Source organism: Cucurbita moschata, unplaced genomic scaffold (assembly GCF_002738365.1).
Source record: "Cucurbita moschata cultivar Rifu unplaced genomic scaffold, Cmos_1.0 Cmo_Scf00040, whole genome shotgun sequence".
Taxonomy (NCBI): Eukaryota; Viridiplantae; Streptophyta; class Magnoliopsida; order Cucurbitales; family Cucurbitaceae; genus Cucurbita; species Cucurbita moschata.
Genome location: NW_019268556.1, coordinates 152362 through 163987, shown reverse-complemented (window position 1 = coordinate 163987; position 11626 = coordinate 152362). Strand labels below are relative to the sequence as shown.

Genomic DNA, 11626 nt, shown 5'->3' with positions numbered 1-11626 from the left:
TTTTTTTTTTTTTTTTTTTTTTTTTTTTTTTTTTTTTTTTTTTTTTTTTTTTTTTTTTTTTTTTTTTTTTTTTTTTTTTTTGAAGGTCTATAAATTTATTTGTTTTTAAATAAAATAAATTGATATTTTTATTGAATTTTGTATTATATGATTGGATTATAGAGAGATGGAAGAGCATATCCATATCCTTTCTTTTGCTTCTTTCTTCTTTAACATTATTCTTCTCTTTTGCACCTTTTTCCCCTTTTTTTTGTTTCTCTCTTTGAATATTCCCCATTCCCATGCATGCAGCCAACAAAAACAAATTTTAAGGCATCACTTTTCCCCTTTTTCTTTTGAAAAAATGATGCCGAGGTCTTTCCGTGCCGGGCCAAACCATCGAAGAAATAGGGAAGAAGAGTCTCGACATGTAACCTCGTTATAAACGCGTCACATATTATAGAGAACGACTGTAGGATGAAGTAAAAATTGGTTAGAGAAATATAAGATCAAATTGCTCGATTGCTTTACAATGAAGGTTGAAATGGAGATAAACTCGATTCATTAACAACATCTTTAGGGTAGAAACATAGTTGAATCGTTATTTCATATTGTTTATATCTTTGCATTATTGTTTGCTACCTCAGAAGAAATACTGACGTTTTTGTTTGGTTGTATGAACACATATTGGGAGTCGACCCCTAAGTGATGGTACGTGCCTCAATGTCGATCCAAGTCTAGGAAAAAAAGGAGGAACACCAACCCTATGACGAGTGCGACTATAGTCGTCGAGATGGATCAACTCCTTCGAGATGACTTCATAAGAGGCGTCATCCTAGTGAATAAGGCCAACGAAAACTAGGTGCGAGCATCTCACTTTCATGGATGCCTACTCGTGTAATAAATAAATCAAGATGCACGCCCCAAGGTAGGAGCACACCTCCTACATCATAGGGACGTGTCATTCAAGTTGAAGAACGATGGGTGGCCTACCACGATATAGTGAACGACTTCTTCATCCACCATATTAGATATGACTTAAATTAGGATTCGAAATTCAGATTCGGCACCTGATGGCTCCGACATTCCCCTGCATCTCCCATGACATGGTCACGTTACTTATTCCTTACTTCTAAGAGTGAAGATTGTCCCTCACTCACATGCATCTTAGAAAATTTTTGAGGTCACCTATAACGCCCCAGATCCACCGCTAGCAGATATTGTCCTCTTTGGGCTTTTCCTTTCGCGCTAGCAAATATTGTCCTCTTTGAGCTTTCCTTTTCGGGCTTCCCCTCAAGGCTTTAAAACGCGTCTACTAGGGGAAGGTTTCCATACCCTTATAAATGGTGGTTTGTTCTCCTCCCCAACCAATGTGGGACATCACAATCCACCCCCTTCCGGGGCCCAGCGTTCTCGTTGGCACTCTTTTCTTCCTCCAATCGATGTGGGACCGTCCCCAAATCCACCCCCTTTGGGGCCTAGCGTCTTTACTGGCACACCGCCTCGTGTCTACCCCCTTTGGAGACAGCGAGAAGGCTGGCACATCGTCTGATGTCTGGCTCTGATACCATTTGTAACGCCCCAGATCCACCACTAGCAGATATTGTCCTCTTTAGGCTTTCCTTTTCGGGCTTCCCCTCAAGGCTTTAAAACGCGTCGGCTAGGGAAAAGGTTTCCACACCCTTATAAATGGTGGTTTGTTCTCCTCCCCAACCAATATGGAACATCACATCACCCATCATAGAATTGCTCCAAGCAAAACATACTTAACTATGGAGTTCCAATGATTAAGTCACTAAAAAGGAAGTGCACTTGTTTGCATAAGTAGTAACTTTTAATTATTTTAAGCCTTTTTTAGCTATCCTATCTTCACGATCACTTTCATTCGAATTTGGTCATGGTTCACTCATGTATCCCTCATTTACTCGAGTATCACATGGGTATGATATTGTCTACTTTGAGCATAAGCTCTAGTGGCTTTACTCTTGGTTTTTCCAAAAGATCTCATGCATTGGGATACTTCCCTGTTATGATGAGTATAGACGCGTGCATTACGATATCAATGTACGCTATGATATTATGTAGGCTTCTTTCCCTCTATGACTCTAGCAGCGTGAGCATGCGCTAGCTAAAGAGCAGGCTCACGGGAGTACGTATGAGCCCGCATTGTGGGTCTATGTGCACCTACATGAGCTATGTGTAGAGAAGTACTATAGATCCACTTTTAGTCCAGATTAAAAAGCAGAGTCAAGACTGTGAAATATTTCTATGAAATGATAAATCTCTTGCATATGATTGCATTTTCTGACTCCAACAGTGGAATTACCACGTGCTACTTTTTTATTTTTCAAGTAAAGGTAAGGCACTTCTGTACGGATGATGATGTCGCGGTGACGGCTATAGGACTAAAGTTAGGGTAGATGCATTCATGTTGTTTATAACCCTTATGTTAGATCAATACATTATTTATTATTTTTCTTATTTTATTTAAAATTTCAAGTTATTTATTTTTTCACATTATTGTTTTTAAATATTTTATCATGAACGTTTACATTCATAATATTGTTTATGAAATATTTTAAAACCAAAAGCAAAACGATGGGGGTTTATGCTCAAGGTATACAATGTCATACTCATGTGATACCCGAGTAAATGAAGGGTGCATGAATAAACCGTGACCACATCTGAATGAGAGCGTTCCTGAAGATAGAATAGCTAAGAAAGGCGTAAAAGAATTCAAAGTTACTACCTATAGAAACAAGATGCACCTTCATTTTCAGTCGCTCAATCATAAGAACTTCATATTTAAGTGTGCTTTGCTTGGAGCAATTATATGTTCGGTGACCTCTTCAAAAATTTCTTAAGATGCATGTGAGTGAGGACAAAGCATGTTAAAAAGACTCATGTTGGTCTGTTGGGATAGTCTTCACTCTCAGAAGTAATGACTAAATAACATGATAATATCACAGGGAACGTAAGAAAATATCAGAGCCATCAGTTACTAAATCTCGATCCCAAATGCTAATTTGAATCCTGAGCCTAGGTTGTTGCTTCTAATTTAGTTCAGTTCATCGATTATCACAAAGCCAATGACCTCGGCTTCATGGTACATTAAAAGAATGTAACGGCTAACCCCTAGAAGATCTAGGTAGTCTTCAAACTCAAGATCACAACATTGAACTAGTTTGTCTCCAATAGCCACTTACAAGGGCTGTCCATACTACCAAATATAACATATTCGCCTAATGCTTCGTCTCTTTCCCGAGACTAAAGATGAGAAAGACATAGAGAGCGTTTATATATACTATGAACTAGATGATGTCACAGACATTCTATATATATATGTAGACAAAAAAGTTTAGGTTTCATGTTGAGTTCAACTTATTCATATTTACGATAGAGAAATTTCTTTTCTGATTTTAGCTTTTTACGTTCAAATGAAACATTAATTTGATCTATTTGTATAGAAAGAAGTAGAAGCTTCCGTTGAGAAGACAACCCAACTCAATATAGATGTGTACGAAAAAAGAGATCTCAAGAACGAAGATTTATAAGAGTTATATTTCTGCATTAGCAATGAACATGAGACGTTAGTAGCAACTTTGAACATATATAAATTCTAGGTCGTTACATTTTATAGGACCTCTGTGTGTCTGTTGATATGGTATGCACTCTAACATAATAATCGTTCGTAACCATGAAACGATAACAAAAAACATAACGAATTCGTTAGAAAAAGAGAGAACGAAAAGAAATATTGATCCTGCAATTTCGATTCCATTGCTTTCTCCTGATAATATTGGATGGATGTTGAAGATACAATAATTAGAGGCCTAATGATCTAATGTTCTATTCAATAATTTTTTTTGAAAGAAAACAAAAAATACCCAAAAAAATGGGTAAAAAAAGCAGACTACCCAATATTTTGTTACACCTGCTTATTGCGTACGAATGCAATATATTTGAATGCATGCATTACAAGGTTGATATTTTCTTTAGGACCAGAGACAATACAATATTATAGCTAGAACACTTTAATTTACTTTATACTACTTTTCAAGTCCTCAGAAATCTACTAATTTACACTAATCGTGGAACGGCGATTTCTGCAGGCTGTTGTAGCGTTTTCCTTCGTGCCATTATTCCTTAACCGTGCACGTGCACCTGCGCTGATGCTCGGTGAGTTCCTGTCGGGTTTCAGGGGATTTCAGTTAGTTGAAATTTTGAGGTATTTGAGTTGTAACTTTACAGCTCTGATCCAGGCAAAGTGACATAATTCTGCTACAAATTAGTATTAGGAGTCACGACTCTATACAATGGTATGATATTGTCCATTTTGAGTATAAGCTCTCGTGGTTTTACTTTGGGCTTCCCCAAAAGACCTCGTACCAATGGAAATGTATTCCTAAATTAGCCATGTGGGACTCCCCTCGTACATTATAGAGCCTCCCCTGAGGCCTATGGAGCCCTCGAACAGCCTCCTTTTAATCAAGGCTTGACTCCATCTTTGGAGTCCTCGAACAAAGTACATCATTTGTTCGACACTTGAATCACTTTTGACTACACCTTCAAGGCACAATTTCTTTGTTTGACCCTTAAAGATTCTATTGATATGACTAAGTTAAGGGCATGACTCTAATACCATGTTAGGAATCACGACTCTCCACAATGGTATGATATTATCCACTTTAAGCATAAACTCTCGTGGCTTTACTTTGGGCTTCCCCAAAAGGTCTCATACAAATGAAGATGTATTTCCTTACTTATAAATTCATGATCATTTCCTAAATTAGCCAATGTAGGACTCCCTCCCAACAATCCTCAACAATTAGGTGTTTGAATCTATGTCATTTGAAGTACAGCAGTTTTCGTATAACCTATTCAACAATCTAGGACAGGATGTAGTTCAGTTGAATACCTGAATCTGCTTTTGAAGGAATTTGACATACTCTACTGCTTCTTCCAACATATCTGCAGTGTTTGTTTGCTGCAAGAAGATCGAAAATCACAGAATGATAATTATATTTCGGCTTCGTCAAATATAAGTTTCACAAATTCGATAAAGCAAATCTTGGTTTCAGGTTTATAAGTTAATTGACATAACAATTTCTTTTTCAATATCAACAGAATGCAGATATAGTCTCAGAAGAGTTACAAACACCATGAAGAAAACTCATGTTTACAGCAATTTCTCTTTTGGGTAATTAGTTTACAGATAGATAGGATCAGAGTGGGAAATGAAGAATTTAAAAAAATTAAAGAAATGAAAGGTGTGAGATCCCAATCGGTTGGGGAGGAGAACGAAACATTCTTTATAAGTGTGGAAACCTCTCCCTAGCAGGTGCGTTTTAAAAACTTTGAGGGGAAGTCCGAAAGAGAAACTCCAAAGAGGATAATATCTGCTAACGGTGGACTTGGGCGGTTACAAATGGTATTAGAGCTAGATATCGGGCAATGTGACAGCAAAAAAGTTGAGCCCCAAAGAAGGGTGAACATGAGGCAATGTGCCGACAAAGACGTGGGTGGATTGGGGGGTCTCACATCGATTAGAGAAGAGGAACGAGTGCCAGCAAAGATGCTGGACCCCGAAGTGGGGTGGATTGTGAGATCCCACATCGGTTGGGGAGGAGAACAAATCATTTTTTATAAGGGTGTGGAAACCTCTACCTAACCGCATTTTAAAAACCTTGAGTGAAAGTCCAAAGAGGACAATATTTGATAGCGGTGATCTTGAGTGGTTACAAAAGGCTTATTATATTATATGCATTAACTCATGACACCCTTCGAGTAACACACATGGATTTCCCTCAGCAATAAACTCCACGGTTTCTTTCTCAACTTGGGAATGTGAAGTTCATCGCTAAGACCAATCTTCTGTTTTAGGTATGTGGGAAGGGAAGCACAAAGGAGATCGTTAATTAGGGACCAACAAGCCAGCAAGGGAGAGACGGTAACAAAGGTCCACAGATGAGGAAGGTGGTTGAAGATAGGGAGCGTTGAAAATCCAAAGAGAGAAAGGAGAAACGGAGAGAGGAGAATGAAAAAGTAGAGATGTCCATTTAACCCATAGGAGCCCCAAACTAGGTGAAGAATACCCATTTAAATAGGAAATGAAGGAGGGAAGCAAAATTGGGTCGGGATGAGGAATATCTAAATTTCTTGCCCCAATTTATATATATATATATAAACTGAAGCACAAAACTAACCTCTGATATATATAGATACATACATATACATGTATATATAGATACATGTATACATACATAGATACATATATATATATATATATATATATATATATATATATATACACGTATATATAATATACATCTATATGCATATATATACATGTTGAAGATTTTTTTTTAACGTGGAAACTAAACATATTGTAATATTAAAATTTGATTTTTTAAAATTAGGTTGAAATATTAATGAAATTATTAGGATATTTTACATTTTTTAATAGAAATTATATTAAAAAATGGAAAATATCTATTAAAAACATCATGTAAAATGATTTTTTTTTAAATAAAAAATATATAAAAAAGAGAACCTACAAAAATAAATGAAAGAATTTCATAGACATAGAGATTGAAATAAGTGGTGAGGATAGAGATGAAGAAGCCTCCCCCACCCCAATGGAGAAGTGTTTAGGGTTTATCTATGGGCGGCGGTCCTCCTATTTCAATTCTTATTCATACGAAATTGGGAAGAAATCTGGTTAGGAGTTCCCCATAAGTTATTTCCGAGGATTGGAATTTTTCCCCATCTTTATATACATTTTTATAAAATATAAACCATTTTTTTAATGGATAATTTTCATTTTCCAATACAATTTATATTAAAAATATGTAAAACATCCTAACAAAACTTCATAAGCAAAAAAAAAAAATATATATATATATAATATTCAACCTCATCTCTAAAAATTCAAAATTCAAAATTACATTTAATATTCCATATATATTAAGTTAGTTTTCGGCCTTAGTTTTGATATATATATATATATCAAAATATTTTAATAAAATTTCATAAACAAAAATACCTAGTTCCAACATCATTTTTAAAAACACAAATTTTAATATTACACATATTATTCCATATTGAGTAGGGCAGAGATTTGGCGAGGATGGGGAATATAATCCCTATACCCCACCCTGTTTAGCTAACGAGAAAAAATCTTTTCCCACTCCCTCCTCATTTTCTCCCATTTAAACTAGGATTTCGCATCCCGGAGGTAAGTTAAATGGACTATATCTAGCCACATAAGTCCCTCCCCAAGTTAGTAAAACACAATCACACAATTTTTTCATTAGTCAACTAAGGTCAAATGAACTCATGAACTCCTCAAACCATTTTCTTAACTTCATGGACTAAAATCTTCCTTAGAAACATCATGGAACAAATGAAAGATATGTGTGATCCTATATTGGTTATAGAGGGAACCAATTTCCTTATAAGGGTGTGAAAACTTCTCTCTGCAAACGCATTTTAAAATATTTGAGGAAAAATTCGAAAGAGAAAGCCCAAAGAGGATAATATCTGCTAGTGATGGCTTGGGCTTGGGCGGTTACAAGATCAAACTCAAACCTTAGAAGCCAAAGGTGTATCTTGGCCTATAAATATTCAAAAGCTCTCAACTCAAAATCAGTTCTTCCAGGATTCCATCCTTGATCTAAGTTATAAGTTATGGATTGTAGGCTCTCAAAATCACATTAGCATGCCATGACTGCCTCATATAAATGCATACTTCCATTCATACTCATATGCATGCATGTGTGTGTAGATATAGACAAACAGATGCATAAATTCAATGTAAATAATCCCAGCCTCGCCCTCACCCGTCCAATCTTAAGCTAACATACATGCCACCCCATTTAAAACTAACTCTAGTATAGTTAAATGTTGTGAGATCCTGCATCGGTTTGGGAGGAGAACAAAACAACCTTACATGGGAGGAGAACAAAACACCCTTTGTAAGGTGTGAAAACCTCTCCCTAGTAAATGCATTTTAAAAACCTGGAAGGGAAGCCTAATAAATGCATTTGCTAGTGGGCTTGGGCTGTTACAGATGGTATCAGACCTAGACACCGGACGATGTGCCAGCGAGGAGGTTGAGCCCCGAAGGGGGTGGACACAAGGCTGTGTGCTAACAAGGACGCTGGCCCCAAAGGGGGGTGGATTGGGGGTCTCACATTGATTGGGGAGGGAATGAGTGCTAGCAAAGACGCTGGGCCTCGAAGATGGTGGATTGTGAGATCCCACATCGACTTGGGAAGTGAATAAAACACCCAAAGAGGACAATATCTGCTAGAGGTGGGCTTGGGCCGTTACAAATTTGGTAAACTTCAAAAATAATATCAATGAAAGAGATGACCTTCAGTTCAAACCACACAATATTGTCCCCATTACTCAACTAATTATATACATGTTAGACTTAATTAGCACTAGCCAAAACAGAAGCTAAGAATGGAATTCAGGGCAGAAACTGGAAGAAGAAACACATGGCAGTACAAAATACAGTCATTTATCAATATATATCACATAAGATAAATCTAAATTCGTCCCTAATGATCAATCATGATATAATTTACCTTATCCATGTTGGGGACAACCTCCTGAAGCTTCCTTATTCTGTCACTAATTCTAGTCCTACGAACCTACCATCAAGAAAACAAAACATAAGTAATCAACATACCTTTTTCACAAGACATACTGCTTAGTCTAATGAGTAAATAGTTTTAACACAAAGAAAGGCCAACAAAGAAAGGAAAAGACAATATCTACTAGGGTGGGCTTGAGCCGTTACAGATGGTATCAAAGCTAGACACTGAGCGATGTGTCAGCAGGGAGACTGAGCTCCAAGAGGGAGTGGACACGAGACAATGTGCCAGCAAAGATGCTGGCCTCATAGGGGTGGATTGGAGGGTCCTACATCGATTGGAGAAGGGAACGAGTGATAGGTGGGTGGATTGTGAGATCCTACGTCGGTTGGGAAGGAAAACGAATCATTGTTTACAAGAGTGTGATAGAAAACATTTTAAATGTAAGTTTCAAATAGACATAAAGGCAGAGCTGAGATGATGAATGATCAGAAGAGGCAAGGAATCCATGTGGAATTATTACAGTGAAGAATGTCACAGAAGTTATGAACAAGTGAGATTGGGTATTGAAAAGTGGAAGTTGAAAGAAGCAATTAGTCAACGAAGATTTAGGCGAAAAGGAACTAACCCTCTCAGCAATGCTCCGAGGATGCGTCGCACAGCCACGCTTGGCCCTCACACGGCAGGGCACGGAGTCCTCCAATAGCTTCTCCATTTCCATGTCTATCAAACTCGATACTCCACTTCCTTCCCTTTTCTGCCAAAATTTTCACTTAAACAATTTCAAAATCGGGAGACCATAATCAAGAGAAAAGTAATCCGAAATCAAAATCGTTTCAAATCCTCCAAACAGGGAATCGCGAAACAGAGGTTCGAAATAAAATGATTACCAGTTGCGGTGAAAATTTGGGCGGGAAGTTCTGCGCGTCGACTTCTCTCCCCCGCTTGGAAGTGGGAGAGATCTCGAGAGCGGCCGAGGAATTGATAGCATAGGAAGAGTAAAATCCTTCCCCGATTCCGGAGGCGCCGAGAAACTCAGCCGGAGAGCTATTTTGCCTCTGGAAACCAGCGGAGGGATTGGGCTCGAACAAGGCCTGATCCGCGGGGGAGTCTAGGTCGGAGGAGTTGCCAGCGAGAAGCTGAGTCAAGCACTGATTAGGCCTGAGTAGGTCCTCCTCCTCGTCCTCCAAAAGCGCTTCCAACCAGGCAGCCGGAGCAGAGCGGAAGCGAGCAAGTCCGCCGCCGCTACCGCCGCCGCCGCTACGACTGCCAGTAGCACCACCAGTTGTGGATTGCATCTGCTTCACAGTGACTGGCTCAGGAGATTTCTGCTGAATTTTGTTGTTTTTCGTTATTTCTGGAAGAGAGAAGAAAAGGAAAACACCGCCGCTGCTTTTGGTGAAGAAATTCTATCTTTGGAAAGGGTCACTCACAGGGACCAGATTGTTCCTCCTCTCGGCTCTTTTCCACAGTGGAAGCCAATCCCTCATCCTCTGCTGCTCACCTGTACGGTAAACGCCCATTCTCCACCGTTCGATCATACTGCCATCATCTCATCCGTTCCTCACTACCCGCGATCAACGGTGATGTTGCAGTTGTGGATGACGTCTTCACGGGAATTCCGTGTAAGAAGAAAATAAAATGGAAAGGTTAAGGGTTAAGTATTAAAGTGTTACGTCATTAATTTTTCTGGATTTGATCAAACTGCCTTGATTCAATAAACGCTTCTCCCACGCGATTCTTAGCGCGTGACTCTCCATTCTCACTAACTTATTCCCTTATTTTTTATTATTTAATATTAACAAATTTTATTTTTTCAATTTTTTTAAAAATTATTACTCGTAAGAATAACTCTCATAATAGCTCCAAATAAATAACGTGATTAGGTCACTGGAGATCTAAGAAATGCACGGGTCCCACTATTAAAATTGGATATCAAATCCTAAGCCATAAATGGTCCATTTCGAATGAGTTGGACGAGTGACTTGATCGACTTGAATAGAGTTTCTGACTCGTGGTTGGGTTGTTCTTTTTTCTTTGTCATTTTTTTAAAATCATGCTTATTCACCGTACATGTTTATATTGATAATTAAAATTTTATACAGTTCAAATATCAAATATTTACCAGTCACACCACATCACTAACATCAGTTATATATATATATATATATATATATATATATATATACATATATATATATATATATACACATACATACATACACACACACACACATATATATATATAAAGTTGGATTGGTTTGCAACCCTATTTTTGAGTTAGTCGGGTTGACCCGACAGACAAAATAACCATCGATGATAGGAAGGTTTAATGGTTTACTTGTAAAATGATGTAAATTTAGGGGAGATGGTTGACTAAACTAAAAGATTTAAGAGTGCATTTATATGTAATTTTAACAATTTTCCTTATTATTTATTTAAATGTAGCTTATTAGCTTATAGGCTCGCTACATTCATAAACAATGATAGCTCATAGGTTCAATTTACAATTTATTTAGTTAACTATTAATTTCAATATTAATTTTATTCATGCCTATAATTTAAATCTTACTTCCGAAATCTCTCTACTTCCATTTTCTATAACTTTCTTCTTGAACCAGAGCCGGAGGCTCGAAACTTTCTTCTTGAACCGGAGTCAGAGGCTCGAGTATACGTCGATTGACCGTAGGTGACGCAAAAACGAATTGACTTAATTCAATTGTTGTTGAGAATTGGCTTAACTCATTTGTTGTTGAGAATTGACTTAACTCACTTGTTGCTGAGAAGTGAGTGCTACACAATCGATCAAAATTGGGATTGTGACAAGCCTCAAATCTTCAATATTACGTTTAAATTTTTAATTTTTTATTTAATAGGTTCGTTTTTGACCTATTTGATAATTTTTTAAAATATTAAATTACAAATTTTAGTCTATTAATTATTAGATTTGTACATATTTACGCCCAATTTTTAAAATTAAAAATTTAGTCGTAATAATTTAATTTTTGAAATTAATAGGTCTACAAAAAAAAAAAAAAAAAAAA

The 11626-nt window shown here is 37.2% G+C and overlaps 1 protein-coding gene across 1 annotated transcript; it reads right to left on the bottom strand.

The window, feature by feature from the left end:
• Positions 1 to 3736: 3736 nt before the first annotated feature.
• LOC111432717 (transcription factor bHLH81) lies at positions 3737 to 10129 on the bottom strand. Its single transcript, XM_023069653.1, has 5 exons — positions 9473 to 10129; positions 9211 to 9339; positions 8574 to 8639; positions 4898 to 4966; positions 3737 to 4166 (listed from the first exon to the last, which is right to left on the bottom strand). Exons 1-5 carry the CDS (start codon positions 9878 to 9880, stop codon positions 4119 to 4121), a joined length of 720 nt encoding a protein of 239 aa, XP_022925421.1. The 5' UTR covers positions 9881 to 10129; the 3' UTR covers positions 3737 to 4118.
• Positions 10130 to 11626: the final 1497 nt, after the last annotated feature.

Bases quoted from the DNA above. Each gene is read 5' to 3' on its own strand.
- LOC111432717 (XM_023069653.1), bottom strand. From the start codon at position 9,880: ATGCAATCCACAACTGGTGGTGCTACTGGCAGTCGTAGCGGCGGCGGC. The intron at 4,967-8,573 runs GTAAATTATATC...ATCTTCTTGCAG, and splicing joins TTGTCCCCAACATGGATAAG to CAAACAAACACTGCAGATAT. The intron at 4,167-4,897 runs GTATTCAACTGA...GAAACCCGACAG, and splicing joins TCCTTCAAAAGCAGATTCAG to GAACTCACCGAGCATCAGCG.